The following is a 17,219-nucleotide window of genomic DNA, read 5'->3' on the forward strand; positions in this document are numbered from 1 at the left end:
GTCACTAATTAATTCTGTAAACACACCCAAATAATCGAGCTAGTACATCGGGGAGCAACTTCATTAGAAATGGGGCTTCCGAGAAACCTGCGTAGACTTTACTGAACGTTTAGCAGACAGAGAACATCCCGAGGATGAATCGTCGAGGATCTGTAACCTGAATTCCTGAAAATTACGAGAAGCTGAAGAGCGTGCTAGTTGAAATTTCACATGGTAAAAGAACACAGAGAGACAAGACACGCTGTCCATGTGTTTGTGCTCCTTGGTCCCTGTGCTTTCTTTTACGATGTGGAATTACGAGATGGTCTTGAACCGCCCCTGCCAGTGGGACGGTCTTACGTTCATCTTGAGGCATGCAGTGAAGCCTCAGCGAATTTGTTAAGGCGCCTTTGAACATCATCTCGGTGCCACGCACTGCCAAGTAGAGTTCACATATGTGATTATGAGAGAGACACATCTCGGAACGCATCGTGGGAACTGTTTCAACATGGGAGCTCCCTTTGAAACTCGTGGGACGAGTCGTTTCTTTTGTAAAACTTTCTAAATATCCCGCGAAGTACGCATGAACAAATAGCTCAGTCTTCGACATTTTCCTGCTCCTTTCCTTGAAGCTCCAAGTACATAGAGGCACGTACAGTCATGTACAATCCCATATTCCTTACGATGCCGCCATGGATGGACAAACAGTGTGGTACGACTTGGACGCACCCTCGCCTTACATATGTCGACATCAATGAACGAGGCCTGGTCGAACGTTACAGTCACGATAATTCACGAAGCTCACGAGGTTACTGCATCCTTATTTACAACACATGTTACAAGCCCATAGAGCCACAGCTCAAGGGAAGAAAACTTTTACGACGAACTCTTTGCGATGCTGTGAACGCACAGACAGTGTCTGGCTCGCGCCTTTGGCATCAAGGCGGAGCTGGTGGACGTCAATTAAAGCAAATTCCACCGCTTCCATTATGAGCTCCATCATCCACGACATCCATCTCGGATGGTGCTTGTCATACTACGCAAGCAAAGTCCGCCGCGCGTCACATCCCACCCGATCAGATTTTAATGCCCTCGCCTTTGATTTTTCTCTTCGATTGCTTTTTTGAAGGCGTATGTGGCCAGTAACTCAGAGCAGGCAGTTCATTTAAGGGTAGCCCGCGGTAGCGGCATTTTTTTTTTCCTTAATTTTTTTGCTTATCTTTGTCAATCTCCTTTCCCCCCCAACACCTATGTCCTTTCCCCAATCTCATTCCACAGGCTGAGTAATTAGTTTTGTGGGGCCTGCGGGGGATGGCCGGTCGGTAGGTGGCACTTTCAGGGCTTGGAAAGCGAAATAGAGGTAGCCATGCCCGCGCAAGTCCTTTCGATGATATATTGGACAAGCTTGGCTGTAAAGTAGCGTTCAGTGGGAGGCGAACGTGGCGGCTACCTGCGTTGCCGAAGGGGTTGGGCCAGCCCGGTCGTGGGTTAATGAAGCCGTGGCCAAGATGGCTACCGTTTGCAGAAGGACAGAGCTACCAGTATGGCGTAGGCAGACTGTAATTCACCTATAGGTTGCTCGAAGGGTTACATTGTGTATAAGCGGCGATGCACCGATGCGGCGATGTGACCTGAGCCATCCTACGAGGTTCAATCTTATCAACACTGATAAGAAAGCACAGACATGCAGTTGAAGCTATAACATTCCGTTCGTCCCGGCCTCGGTAGCTCAGTCGGTAACGTGTTGCCTTACTGAGCTCAAGATCGCGGGTTCAAACCCGGCCGAGGATGGTAGCAATGTGGAGGAGGTAAACATTGCTTCCAGCATCCTGAGATCTGAGATTTGAGATTTCCGGCGCACGTCAAAAGATCCCCAGGTAGTCGAAATTATCCGCAGTCCTACCCTGCGGCACGTGCAACATGTGGTCATACTATAGGCAGACAAACATCACGGGACCATCATTTTTCCCTGCGTCAAGGTTGGCCTGGCTTCGTTGCTATAGAGTGTGTTCGTCAATTCATTGCAAGCAAATATAAGTCATACGTCATAAAGCGCGCCCGTAGCACGGTTCTTGAATGACTGAGCACGATTACCGGAAAAATAGCTACTGAGGAATTTAGGCCCGCAATGCTCTTACCACGTGAAATGCCCAACCTTCCGATGGATCAAAATTATCCCGCGACATAAAGCATCGAATCGTCAACAGCATGTAAGCGCTCGGAGGCTAATAACGGGTTGTAAGCTTTCGTCCAATTGATGCCCCGTGATGTCCGTTTCAGTGTTGATCCGGTTAAAGGACGCGTTGGCTCAAGTAGTTCAATACGTTGACTGTCGTCGGTGATTGTCAAGGAATACTCCCCAATCGTAATCACCCAATAAGGTTGTTGTCATGGGACGACAATGAGAAGCGGGCTAGTGCCATCATCAAAAGCAGGACAGCTTCTATCAAAAACAGTAGATATGCCAGGACGCAATGCCTGACCAGATTCGCACTCACTCGCAGCCAGCAAAACTTTCATTCAAAGCAGTAGTAGGCACACATTTCAGCAGGACAGCTGGCTTCCCGAGACAATAAGCAGCAGCCAGAGTGCACGAAAACATGGAAATCGAATCCTCTATCACCTCATTACCATCACCGTTAAGATAATGCGTGTAGTCTTCCTACGTTAATCTATTAATTGTTTGCTGCTTTCTTCTAGCTATACACGTAATGTGGTTGCAGAAGCAAAAGCAATTGTCCCCGTGCTTTAATCTCTGCTCCCGATGCCCGTTTCCACACAGAATAGAACAACTAAATCTTAAATTCAGCTAGCGATAAAGGTAACTGAAGCCATAGTTGACTTCTGCGTAACTTGTCTGGCACTGTAAATGTTATTTCCAGCACAATTTGAGTCAGACTCATCAACCAGACGCAGAGAAACGAACTGCTTGCAAAACATACCTAGGCCAGGAATGGAGTTGCCTCAGGACAGAAACCGCCGATATTTCGAACAGAGACCGTTCTTCTTCTGGGCCCAGAAGAAGAACAGTCTCTGTTCGAAATATCGGCGGCTTCTGTCCTGAGGCAACTCCCTTCCTACATTCTACCGGTTCGCTGGATTTCTACCCATCTACATACCTAGGCCAGGGCGGTCACGTTGATCGACGTTGTCTTCGTCGTGGTCTTGTGATGTCTAGATCCCAGCGCAGACGTGACCACTGTCATAACACGCCGTCAACGACGCTTCGACTCTTTTTAGGGGAACACGCGCCCTGTAAGTCCACCCGGCAAGCTCAGTGCTCTATACCACAAAACCACAAAATATGAGACGCATGTAGTGCTATTTGCTCGCACTAACCGCAGTCAGTATAACCATGTAGTTCGAGAACAAGACGGGGACACGAAGCGGGGCGAGAATGTTTTTTTTTTACGAAATTTCCAAACTGTTATCTCACAAACAGCGCCTCGTGCGAGAGGAAGGGAACGCATCTATTGATAACACTTTGCAGCGTCACAGAACTCGAGCTCCAGGTTATGTTATCAGCAGAGCACATCTCACGCACGTATTCATACTTCGCGACCGGCGTCGGTAGCACAGTAGTTGGTGCACCAGGGCGTACAAAGCACGTTAGCAATTTAGCGGCACACATTGAACACGTGTGCTTCAGTGCACCATAAGCTAGTTTCGCCAACTCATGACCTTCATGTTAGCTTCCCTGATTGTAAGTTACAGGAGGACTGCATTTTCATAGTGTGTGTCACAAAGATATTAGAGACTTTTAGTAGATCGTACGCTATCGCCTTATAGCGTACGTAAGGGATAGTGGTGGTGGTTCTGCGCACGCGCAAGACATAAACAGAGCTCTGCGCAATGCGCAAAGCCCTGTTTACGTATTGCGCATGCGGAGAAGCACCCACGCTATCTCTTACGTACGCTATCGCCTTTGCGTACGTAAGGAATAGCGTTGGTGGTTATGCGCACGCGCAAAACATAAAGAGAGCTTTGCGCACTGCGCAGAACCACTACGCTATCCCCTGCTACGCAAAGGCGATAGCGTACGATACACTAAAACTCTCTATTCTTGTATCAGCTCCTCTTCCTGATCAATTACCCGATATTTATTATCTTAACTTCGCTTCGCTTCATCAGTACGTTTATTTGCTGACGACTGCGTCGTTTATCGTGAAATTAGAGATAGTTCTGACATGACTAATCTCCAGCTTGACCTATCGCAAGTCTTCTTCTGGAGTGGGCTATGGAGCTGAAACTTAACAAATGTAGGCGCATGCGAGTATCTCGGCGTCGGCACTGAGTGCTCCAATTTTATAGTTTATAAATAAAAATGAATATAAATAAATATAAAATGATAGTTTGTAAATTTGTATAAACAACATTCAACTTGGGACTGTAACCACGTACAAGTATATAGGCCTACTACTAACTTCAGATATTTTCTGGGATAGCCTACGTTTATTACGTCACTAACAATGTCAATCGTTCACTTGCAAACTTTTAATGAAACTAAAATCGCCTGTCAGTACTTCGCCGTTCCGTATTACCGCTGTTGCGCTTGGAAGTGTTGCGCCAGTATTGTATCTGAAGATGGACCATGTGCTGCACGTGTATATTACTCGAAAGGAATAGTTTTGCAACACCTGGGGATTGGAGATGAGATCAACCACGGAGTGCTGATTTTAGACAACCGCGTCCCCTACAGTACGTGTACCGGGCACATGAATACCGGGCCTGCTGCAAACACGCTAATATTACATCTACACTTCATTCGATATTCTCAAGCGGGCACAGAACGGCAGGTAGCTATGATTTCTAAATGAAAACTTACAAACAAAATTGCTATTATTAGACGGGTACTTTAATGTACGAGGGTGGCTCAATAAATAACCTTAAAACTTTAATGAAAATTCCGAACTTTGCCTCATATTTAATATTCCTGCTGCAGGTGGTGATGCAGATCTTCTACCATACTTCTACACTGTATGTTGTGTTTCGCGACTCCGCGTGGCGCGTGCAAGCACGCGACAACTGATTAAAAATGGCTGCCCCGCTTCAGGTTTGCACCAGGGCGGAGCAACGGCCAGTTATCCGCTTCCTTATGAGCGAAAAAGTGTGAAACCCATTGACATCCACCGTCGCACGAAGGCACAGTACATGGTAATGGCTGCATATACACGGGAAACAACGAAACGTACTATGATCTCCTGGCGGCATTATTTGAAGCCCGCCATCAGAACAAAGCGTCGTGAACTGGTCGCAAAGAGCGTGCTACTCCAACATGGCGACGCCCGGTCACATACGTCACGTACGACTACTTCAACCATCCGTGATCTTCGATTTGGTGTCTTCCACGTCAGCCATATTCGCCTGAACTCGCGTCGTCGGTCTATCACGTATTCGGTGGTCTCAAGAAGGATCTTCGCTGCTGGAAGATTGGTTTCGACGAAGGCGACAAGCAAGCGGTGCATGAATGCCTACACGACCGACCCAAAGACCTGTCTGCGGGCAATACAACGAGAACGGCGAGCTCTTTCTGCAATACCATCATCACCACCACCCACCGCCTCCCGAACGACGGCGCACCTGCATTGAAAAGCAGGGATACTACGTAGAAAAATGATACGTACATTGTTTCCCAGAATATTCAATTTCATTATTGTTCGCCAATAAAATATTTAAGGTGAATTCAACCACCCTCTAGTTGTTCGGCTGTCGTGTGCCTGCAGAATTATGTAATTCGTAATACACAGGTATCGAAGGACGTTACGTAAAGTCGTACTATATGGGGTGCTTTGCACTCTTAGGTCGACACGATCATGTATCCTTAAGGGTTGCATCCCTGCTTACACGCGTGTTCTGCGGAGAAACACCCTTACGAAAGCATCCGGGGGCTAGGCATACTGCCAACTAACAGCGCGTCCTAACCCAAGCAGCACAATATCTTGGCCCAATACTGGAACGCTATTGGCAATATTGGCCCAATATTGGGCCAAGATGTTGTGCTGCTTGGGAAGGCGGTTTATAGCTGAACTTGCAGAATGGACATGCCGTTGTAACCTGGTATCCCGGAGAGAAGTCAGATCATGGTTCAGTTTATTTAAAGGCCCGCACATTGCATTGGTGATCAATAAATGTGTGCGCGCGTGTGTGTAGTGAGTGATTTGAAGTATGTGTTTGGCGAGGACCAGTCGCAGGAAGTAACTTTGTTACTGTAACTACGTACTTGTTCTCATAAAGCGGCACGTTCAGTGTATGGCTCGGTATACGTGTCATCATCGGAACAGGTGATGCTGCAGAAATACCAATTGGAAGCAGGCTACTTCTACCATCAAGAAAACGAGGCGAGGGATGCGGGATCGCCCGTAAAACCTGGTAGTTTTCGACAACGTAATGCACGAGCGTCGTAATCTTTATTGGTATAGGGTACCATCTTGATATTGACCGTTATTACTCGAATCACAGACGTGCGCGAGGAGCATCTTATCAGGACACTTCGAACACGTCTCTCATTGGTGCTCCCCTAGTAGTGGTCCGACGCTGACGACGTTTGGTAACATCGGAACGGGAAAACAAAACAAAACGGCACACAAATTTACCTTCATTTTGAAGCACTGTTCTCTCAAGTAACGAACGAGTGTCGTAAAACTACATGTATTTAAAATATTACTCATTAAAAATATACAACCGTATGTACAAGGTAATGCAAAACATTTGGTCTCTCAGAAGCACTGTTCGAAAATTTTTGCGTCAGAGCATATCGACGATGCCATGGCGTAAGTACTGCGGGTTCTTGGACCGCCGAGAACCACTCACTCTGTCTTCGCACTTGACTAATTGTACTTGCTCAGCTTACACGTGTGGCTCGCTGGACATAAATAGGTGAACACCACCGTTTCACATTTTGGTGTCTTTTTCGTAGGCGTTGTTCTCGTAGCCTTGCGCAGGTTTATCCGGTTGCTTATCCGGTTGCTTCTCCGGGGCTTCTTCAGGAGCTCGACTTCTGGGTGTGATGTACTTGTAGAAATACGCCATGACGGCGAAGAGAGCCATGTCGATTGTCATGAGGCCGGCGTACATGAAAGACTCAGATGACTGAAAGCAAAGGTAGACACAGATGAGGAAGAGTCTTTCTGAGTCGCGTTCATTAGATATTGTTGAATTCACGCTAGTATTCGTATAAATGGCGACAATTCATTTTCGATTCTGCTTTGAGGAGGGAGCAACACACGCACAGAGGAATGAACAAGGCGAGACTCAGGGTCTATCCCATCTATCTGTCTGGGTCTCGTCCACTTCTCTGTGTCCCTGTTTTACTCCTTCCTCAAATACAAGGAAATGTCGCCGTTCATTCGGTTACACCAGCTTACTTCCGTTTTACTGCGGACGGGACAAGCGCAATACTCGCCCACTGCTATGGACTGTCCGTATGTTGAAAAGTCTACTTTCGACGAGCAATGATCATCATCTGTACATGAGGCACGGTAGATCACGTTCGAACTATATGCACGCGAGTATATGCGTTGTCGCTTTCTATTACCTGCCCTCAAACTTGTCTTATGGACGAAACCCACGCTGTACAGCGTCTTCCTGGCCTACTCTTTTAGTTAACAATCCGCACACATCTCGTTCTAGTCGAAACTGGCACCAACTGAAGATGTTTTCTAGCAAATTCACCCGACGTCTAGCCTATAGCCTTCACCGCCTAACATCTTCTGCATCAGGAAAAGCTAACTTTCACGCGACGTTTAATTTACTCCGTATTTAAGTTCTAAAAGAAATTAGTTCATTAAGAGCGGAACCCACAAAAAGTGTCCTACCTGGTATTCGAATATCCGAGATTCAGCAACAATCACGACGATGATGTTACCAAACGCTACGGTCAGTAACCATGCCGCTTGAAGCACCGACTTCATCGATGGTGGTGCCTAGCATAAAAAAATACCAACGTAAAGGACACATTAGTGTCCTACTGCTCACATCACAACAAGTACATACAAAGACAGCACACTTTAATCGTTTCCTGCCCCAAAGATGCATACATCATTCTCATAACGATTCTGACTGTATATTTTAAACTATAGAGATGTCTATACACACGTTTCAAACAACATTTCTTACAAAGCCATAGGGGCAAGTGCAGAACACATTTAGAAACTTTTCAACACGCTCTTCCAACACCGTTAGCAATACGGGCATAGCCTGAGAACAAGCCTCAGAACTCTGTGAACGCTACGAGTGACGCGTCGTTGTGGAGGTCAAACGGATGGCTTGGCTTTCCCTTCTAGTTGCTTCTTGTTTTCAGAGCAAACCAATTGTTCATTTCACAAGCAAAGTATTGTACAAGAGTGTATGTATTCCAGAGTGCTAACAAAAAACGTGACACTGTAGCTCACCTGCGAGTATGAGAATTCGAGTCCAGTCACGGAGAACATCACTTCTCCGGCAGTAATGACAAAGTATTGGGGTATTTGATAGAAGAGTGACAAGCTGTTTGGAGCAACGACTGACAAAACAGAACAGTTGATCTGCAAACAGAGAAGAGCAATAATTTGTATCAGAAGTACTTTTTCCCCCTGGATCTGCTTGTTGAGCTATTTAGGACAAACTCATCCGTATCATTTGTGCCATTTGTTGTGTTATTTCGTCTGGTTGATTGTATTCTCTGGTCTTGGTGGTTATTGGCATTCCTATTCCATACCATTTGTAGCTTTTACTTGGTTGTTAACCTTGTCTACTATACAAGTGATGAGCTTTTTCCAATTTATTTTAATTTTCTCTGTGTGTTCTCTAATGGCTCTGTGCATAGCAGATCTGCTTGTACGTACTGTGGGAGCCTAGGGCCTTTGCCAATCTAGAATTTAGCTGTTTGCCCTATAGGCTCAAACCGCTTGTGTAGAAATAAATACAAATACAAAAGATACAAACTACCTAATGCTATTTTGAGCATGTTCTTTTTTTTTATATATTCCGTGTTAGCGCTGCGAAGCAACTGTGGCTATAGGTGGGGTGCGATGGGGTGCGCCGGTTCTCCAGATAGAGGGGAAAACACGGGTAAAGCTATGGTGTTGATTGATTGATTGATTGATTATGTGTTTAATGGCACAAAGGCAACAAAGGCCATACAGCGCCAAAACTATGGTGAGTGTGTCGGAGATGATTATGGGAAAGATGATGGGACGTGTGAAAGCTATGGTGTGACGTCACATACACGCCACCTATAAGCAGCGTACAGATGTGTACAGGTGGAGAGAGAACAGCAGGTATAAGGAGTGGGGGCCATTACTATTCTCGTCCTACACGTACCAAGCCGTGAACCAGCTAAAATGTGTTTGTAATGTTCTACACGAAGGACCCCAGTGCGCCACATCAAACATATTTGTTTGATTTCTTTCCTGGATCCATATACTAGGGCTTCCTTACTGAAGAGCAAAAACATGGAGCTACTCACTGATCCAGTGGGTGTTTCCATAAGTGTGATGAAGTAATGCCCTCCGTTTCTCAGTGTCGCACTGCAGGGACTCGTTTCTTTGCCATCACTAACAAGCTGGACATCATACCTATTCAAAGACAAGGAAAGACATGGGAGCGTTCTGCACAAAAGGAATTATGCCGAGCACAGTTTTTAATTAAATGAACTCTGTAAAGACATGTCGCAGCCACTAGGAGCTGCACCAAATGAAGGCAATGTTTCTCAATATACCAAGTGTGAAAATGCCATTCCTATATTTTTACGGTTGGCACCACAGCGGAAGTTAGAAGAACAAAGAAAAGATGAAGCTCGAAAGCGCTACCAGCGCCATCTCTATAGCTACGATTCCGGGTTTTGTTAGTTATTTTTGGACACATTCGAAGAACAGTGACAGAGCCCCTGATCGTTACCTCTGACCAAAAAGTTTTGTTCTTTTACATTATAGACGTCCCCTAGTTCCAATAAATCCCTTCGCTTTTCGACATTACTGCCTTGTACGCTCAAAAAACCGCAATAGTTTACCTAGTCACACTTTCTACCGCGCCCAACCAACATGGAAACAGATGAGAATTATACCGACCGCAGGGGTGACACAAACCCGCCATTGTTGTAACTGCCCTCAAGCGGGTGCTTTTTGCAAAACTGCCATCTTGTCCTGGTCGCACGTCATAGAAAACGTCATTTTGAGGTCATGTGACTTTGTTTACAAGTCGTTTTGCCGGTTACCGACACATTTCCGTCGTCATAAAGCCAAGAGATGAGTGTATCTTGCCAGCGTAAACTATGCGGTGCTTCTTCCACAATATGGTAGCCCATTTTTCCTTAGTTCAAGTACACCGCATCGGCTCAGTGGGTCCTAACGCGCGGTCGTCATCACATCTTTGGAAGTCGCCAACAGCATGAGACCTTATGTGCGAAACTGCGCGTTCTACTGCGAGATTATCGGATAAAAATAATTACTGTGATCGAAAGACATCCAAAACGTGGCGCAGAAACAACAACCGCATTGTTTACAAACGGTTTGGCCGCCGATCAGGGGTGCCGTCATCTTTAAGGTCACGTGTACCTTGATGTTTCCTGTGACGTGCGTCCAGGACCTGTCCAGGATGCATTGCGTTCGCCCAGCACGCTGTCGTCTACGGAGCTATACATTGGATGCCACCCCTGTGATACGTGATACCGAACATACGGCAAGCTAGAGGCAATGTTTGCACATATTTCCCGCAAGCGGGCGCTGAATTCCAGGAGCGGAAGCGCCGCCTATATAGCGCGTCGTCCCCATCGTCCCATCTTACTGTCTGCGTTGCAACAACTAGCTGCGCTGTCAAAAAACCATATGTAAATTCATCTGTGCTCCCTTGTCCACTTTGAGGAAGAAGGGGAACGTGGTTCACAGAAAAAAAGGAAACGAATACCCTAAACTCTGGACGTTTTCCCAAGTATCCTGCAAATGCCCTCAAATCATGTAGACTCATTAAATAAGGTACCGAACTCGGTGACTCCAATGCCGAGGTGCCTTTATAGGCAAGGGTGGAGTCCAGCGGCATTAGACAGATGCCTCGCGCATTGTTCATACTGCTGCACAGTGCATTTGGGTCAAGAGAGCTTGCATCCCTTGTACCCTTCCCCTATGCTTCCTTGACGCCAGGCAATCTCGACACAAAAGGAAACAAGCCTTGTCAACAGGTCGTCGGGGCATGGCTATTCTTGCTGAGCTCTCGATTACTGGAACATCCCAAAGCGGAGTTTTTCGGATAAATTCGAAAAACCGGTGCCCCACGTATAGCAAAGACCCCCTCGTGACCGCTCGGCATGAGGACGTGTGTTAGAAACGTAGACACTGGAGGAAGCGATTGGATAAGTTTATGACGTCCCGAGCAACTCCACCATCATATAGGCACACCGGGCAGACACCTTTAATACCCTCACGCAATGGCCCACTTGGGCCTTTGAAGTAATGCCATACATAAATATACTTACGTCCCAGGAACGACACTCGCGTAATTCGTGTGTCCCGATGTCGACGTATTATCATTCGGAATGAATTCCACGGGTGCTTCCTTTGCACTTGAGAGTACGACCCGCGTAACTGGACTTTTTAAGGCGTAAGCAATTCCAACACCAGATGTCAAGTTTGCAAACTTTTCGTGAAGGACTGGCACCTGTTAAGGGAGAAAGTATCAATTAGAAGACAAACAATGGCGTAGAGAGATGTACAGCATTGTGCAGTGTTTTAGTATACCTCATGATTTTTTACTATGGAGTTCATCCACCAGTATGCCTACGTCTATGCCATTTCATCTGTACTATTGTGTACTTCCTTCGTTACGTATTCGCAAAATGGACGTACAGAGCAAGCTATAAGTGAAGTTAGGGTATCCACCTAAAGTCAAACCAGAGTTCGCGGAGGGAAGGTACTAGTTCATGTGAATTATAATGACGGTCGTTTCTACCTACTGTCGTTTTTCTACCAACGTTGTGTGACTTACGGTTGGGTTCCTCATCAATTAGCTTATGTCCATGCTATCAACTACTTCATTGAAACTTTATAACTTCCTTGACGACTCTTTTCCTATTATATGTACAGAGTAACTACTTTGGTATTTGGCAAAATGACACCTCGCGTGCAAAGAGTTCGCTAAAATGTTGCGGAGAACCTTGTTCCTTGTAATCCGGATCCGCGTTCCTTGCAAGGTATGACACTCAGGAAACGGTTCGGTGGAACCTCATAGGGCGTGTGTGAGATCGATACATATGTTGCATGTCATATACCATGTCAGAGGGCATCATCTGGCCGTCATCTAGGAGTCATCAAGGCATTACCCCAGCGCGCAAGCAAGAGATACGCCCGCCATCTCAACAAGACGTACTCTGTATTCGTTTCCTCCGTTTTGTTCCCCAGGTTAGGCCCTGGCGTCTCAATGGCTAGTGTACAGGCATGCTGATTAGCAAGGATACGAGCTATTCATTGCATTGTCTAAAATAGTGTGCATAATGCAGCATGCATACTAGGATCTTGAATTGGGCCGTGTAGCTGGTATTGGTACACATCCTAGAAAACAGCTAGAAGACACAGACGTGAGAGAGAAATCGCGCAAAGAGATGCCGAGATGATGTCGAGAGAGAAAGATGCGGCGCAAGAGAAGGGTTCGTACAAAGCTGACGAGGTGCGGTCTATGCCATGCTCTTCCTCTGTGACAGAAGCCAGACAGGTATGTGCCTTAAAAGGAGACTCCGCACGAAAAACGTGTTGAAGTAACAGTGCGACATCAATCCATACCGTATCATGTTTCAGTGGACCCAATTTCTCATCCCCAGGTGGCACAGATAATTAGAAAACGAATATTTTCCTTTGGGTGATTCGGCGCTCCTCATCGAAAGAGCGGTCCAGCAACATTGGGCTTCACCTCAAAGGTAGTCTTCGCGTGTGCATTTCTCTAGGTTCTGTTCCACACGGTGGTGAGTACTTTTACAACGAAATCGAGGAAGCAGATGACTCGTCATCCATGTCGCCCAAGACTATCTGTGACGTCACGCAGGCCCCAGGTGGCTGGAGAGAGGGGCCTTCAGGAGTTTCGGTTTCGATATAAGCTTCCCAGAAACTCACGCGTCCCCGACCGCCAAAGCAACCTTATTTCTCATTTCTGAAGGATGTACCGAACTTACTCGCACAGTCACCATAAGAATTTCGAATTGTCCCGTAGTCTCACTTTAATGTGACGATTAGGGAGCGTGTACTTTCCATAAAAGGCGTTACCCCTTCAGGAGTTCTTCTATTACACATCAGAAGTTGTGTTTGCTTCTCTGGCAAGCGTGTTGATCTGGGCACGTTTGTATAATGCATCCATGGGTATACAACGTGCAAAAAAAAGTTTCTCCCTAGCTCTTTGGGCCAGCGCTTGTGTCCTGTGCTTCTCTCCTTGTGCAGTGTTTTTTTTTTTTTTTTTTTTGTGCGCTGTATACCCATGAATGCTTATTTGGGTTCGAAAAAAAAAAACTTACATTAAGGGCTGCCTAGATAAGCTTACTAGGTAAATACATGAGGCCTTCCTCATGACAGAATATGGGCCGGAAACATGCACAAGAAGGCCATCACTGGATATGTTATCTTCTGTGATACAATAAACCCGACAGGGTAAGGCAGCTATGTCGGAACTTCTGCAGGACGGGCGCACAAAGTGTTCAACTATTCCACATTCCGTCTATATAGGGTATGAGCAATGTATTCATCCAATAAATTGTGTTAGTTGCGAGTTAGCAGTATGTCTGTCCGTGCCTCTCACGTCCTAGTATGTTGAATTCACCTCGCTGTAAAACAACAGACGCTCCATTCACTAACGAACTTGGGGGCTTAATCGCTTCATCGTCGTTACGGTCGTTACAAGCTAACGAGTGGCGGGAAATTCAAAAAGGTGGGCACGTGACACATTGCGCGTGACGTGTACCACGGGCTTTGCGTATCGCGTGAAGAGCGCCGTGCACGTGTTTTATCACGTGCCCAACTTTTTAAATTACCCGCCCGCCTTTTTGAATTTCCCGCCACTCGTTAGCTTGTAACGACCGTAACGACGATGAAGCGATTAAGCCCCCTGGGCTCACGCGCTTACGCACGACAGGTTCCGCAAAATAAGCATTTTTGATAGTGGAGCGCCTATGGTATTTGGGTGTCACTCGCTTGTATCGAGCAACTTCAGAAATTATTGGCTGCAGTTGAAGTTATTGCTGCAGTTGACGTTCGTTAACATACCAAGAGCTCGTTCGTGCTTATAGGCGCTGATGAATCCTATATAAATGTTGTCTTAGTCCGAATTGTCATTTCAGCCTATGCAATTTACGTATTCACGTTACTAAACTATCTGCGGCGTGGATCGTAGTGCTTCCTTACGCGATATTCCGTTGTTACCGTTATACGTTGAGCAAGCTTTACCTCGTGAAGAGATCGTAGCCGCAGTTACCGAACCCTCAGGAGTGGGGAACTTAAGTGAATCACGGACAGTGCTCACCTATCCAAGAACAGTATACGGGAAATTCATGACTAATTCCAAATTGGCGGTTAGGAACTTCTAGACTGTTCCCTTTGACAGCATCATCACTTCCGTATTAAGTCAGAAGCGCTTATGTAAGTACAGCAGCAGCACGCACCGGAGACAAAAAATGGGAGAAAATAAACGGAAAAACACGTGAAAGGGAAAACAAAAATCGCGTGCTGACTGAAGTCATAAAGCGCTCGAGCCTCTCGTAACCCCGACAACGTATGGACATGTTGTTCATCACCTACAACAAATTGCCACGATGAAGCGCAACAAAATACCAAGACAGAAGGACAACACGCACTAGCGCTACTCACAACTCAGATTTACTCTGGAAATGACTATTCTATCGGAATTCCATAGGGAATATAACATAATATACTATAATGTAAGGGCTATAACCATTTTATAACGAATTTCTTTTTTGACTCTAGCTATTTTCTCTCTCTCTGTTTCATATCGGAAACAGAAACACTAACATACAATTTTCTTACCGTTTTCGCAGATATACTCGGCTGAGAACCGTTGCCCACCGTGAAAATAACTGCGTAAGCATTTGTGGCATTAAAATCAAACTCGAAATCGGCATCAGGTAGGGAGAGGCCACAAGACGACGTCTTGCTCACTTTGTACTTTAATCCACTTCCAGCGGGAGCATTGTTGATGTGAACCTGCCACATTTGGAAAGATAACGTTACAAATAGATCTGCAACGTGGCGGTTCGTACCATTCCGGATGCTATATCCTGATTAAGATCGTCGGGACCTTGTAGCATGAGATCACAAGGAACAGTATTCAAAAAGTTGACCCTGGCCTGTCCGGTTGGAATAATCGTATCAGCACCTTGCTGAAAAGAGACCAAAGCAGCTATACTTGACATAAACAAACAAAATCATAACACACTGTATCCCAGGGCACAAGCATTGCTGTATTGAATCATCTTTGGGGACTTCACATACAGCAATACAATAAGGTGCAGTGCGCATCAAGCGACGCACCCACTTACTAATGTACCCGTTTTATAGCCGCATTAGCTCCAGTGATAAACGTTACATTGTGTGCACATGTAACAATCGCAAGGCGGTTTGATTCGTCGGTTTGACATCATACCTGGGTAAACTACTTCTAAAATGTAATTAAATTACATTACTCATTATTGCAATTGAAACGTAATGAAATTAGATGACAATTACTACGAAAAAGTAGTGACATTACTGCGAGTTTAATCGTTCCGACATTGAGGATGTGGAAATTCACTGTCAGGCAACACTACGTTGTAAAAACAAGACATATTTTATTCTGTGCCGATTTCGTTCGTCACCGTTCATAGTGGGTGTTGGAATTCTTTTAACTCGCCAGTCGGCAACTCTCTTTCTGCCAAGCGCCAACACAGAACACACACTCGAGGCTTATGCAAAAAGTAATGAGTAATGTCATTAAAATTACTGCCCAAATGTAATTAAATTACATTACAAATTACATAACCTAAAGAGTAATGCACTTCATTACAAATTACCAGAAAAAGTAATTCAGTACTGTAATTTCATTACAGTATATAATGACATTACTACCCAGGTATGTTTGACATGCTCGCGGTGGGGGGGGGGGGTCATTAAGTGCGCCTTAAAGCAGGCTTCACTTTGTACTTCACGGTCGTGTGGAGAAGCCAACTTTATGAGAAAGCCACCGGCCTTTCTGTGATATGCTTGATCAACAAATCTTCTCTATTGTTTTAACTAGTACAGACATTACGTGCCACATTAAATCGCTGCATTCACAAGCACGTTTGTTCAACATTTTAGACGCGCGTATCATAAACACAGTTGCCTTACCTCCAGCGCCAGTTGCAGAAACCCAGCAATCACAAAGGCTCCAGCAGCTGCTAGCCCACCGATTGTGATTCTCTGTAGAGGCCTGCGACAGGAAAGGTGGAAATTAATACTTAGACTCCGGTATATGAAAAATCTTCGGTATATTGAGAATTTCCTTTAGGAAGAGCGCATTCACTTGTATGTGTCGAACAAAAATACGTGCAGTGCTATGAAAGCCACCTACTTCTTCAACAAGCTGCATTTTGCGAGGAGTGGATAAATGCCGTAACTGAAGACAGGCACAAGAATAAGAATTAGAAGAGGATTCGCCAGTTGCATTTGATCTGGAAGTACCCTGTAGCCCATCTGCACGGAGGAAAAAAAAACGGGAGAAGTCATACGGACAGATCTATCCCAGTTAACAGCGTAACAATATATCTGCTTAAGCCACACATTCTGTCTGTAAACACGCCAGTTAAAGCTAGGGCGAAGTGTGGAAAAACGCTTATGTAGTGACGTATATTTTAATTGGTATAATTAAATGAGTTCAACGTTATTGTGAGCATCTTAGTTTCACAGAGTTGTCTCCCGGTTAGTCATCTTGAGACTATCGCGAAATTTTGTTCATGAGGGGACAGTGATTTGGACAGCGTAATCAGCAGAAGGCTGGATGTGCACTTTCATCCAGTCATTGGTGAAGCACGAGGATAACCTCCAGGCGGCTGGTACATAGCACGCCAAAAAAGAACGATGTAACACACACCGTGTCACCGGTTGTTTATTTCTCTCTCTCTCTCTCCCTCTCTCTCCCTTGCCTGTGCGACTAGTGTAGCACTTCTATTGTGCACTAAACCTACAAAATAGCCTATATGCCCATGCAAGTTTCGCCCACGACCTTTGCAGACGTGCATTGACGCAGTACTGACGCATATA

General features: G+C 45.6%; 1 protein-coding gene across 3 annotated transcripts in view; it reads right to left on the reverse strand.

Annotated features, from left to right (window-relative positions):
• Nucleotides 1–6,611: 6,611 nt before the first annotated feature.
• LOC135377467 (peptide transporter family 1-like) overlaps nt 6,612–17,219 on the reverse strand; it is a 56,999-nt gene continuing 46,391 nt past the window's right edge. For all 3 annotated transcript variants that reach the window (XM_064609882.1, XM_064609880.1, XM_064609881.1), the window contains exons 12-20: nt 16,531–16,652; nt 16,308–16,389; nt 15,203–15,322; nt 14,970–15,146; nt 11,426–11,607; nt 9,425–9,533; nt 8,370–8,501; nt 7,794–7,901; nt 6,612–7,068 (exon numbers count right to left, since the gene is read on the reverse strand). In XM_064609882.1, the coding sequence (XP_064465952.1) occupies nt 6,871–7,068; nt 7,794–7,901; nt 8,370–8,501; nt 9,425–9,533; nt 11,426–11,607; nt 14,970–15,146; nt 15,203–15,322; nt 16,308–16,389; nt 16,531–16,652 (1,230 nt within the window). In that variant the 3' untranslated portion in view covers nt 6,612–6,870. The remainder of the gene's footprint in view (nt 7,069–7,793; nt 7,902–8,369; nt 8,502–9,424; nt 9,534–11,425; nt 11,608–14,969; nt 15,147–15,202; nt 15,323–16,307; nt 16,390–16,530; nt 16,653–17,219) is intronic.

This window comes from Ornithodoros turicata, chromosome 1 (genome assembly GCF_037126465.1).
Source record: "Ornithodoros turicata isolate Travis chromosome 1, ASM3712646v1, whole genome shotgun sequence".
Classification (NCBI taxonomy): domain Eukaryota; kingdom Metazoa; phylum Arthropoda; class Arachnida; order Ixodida; family Argasidae; genus Ornithodoros; species Ornithodoros turicata.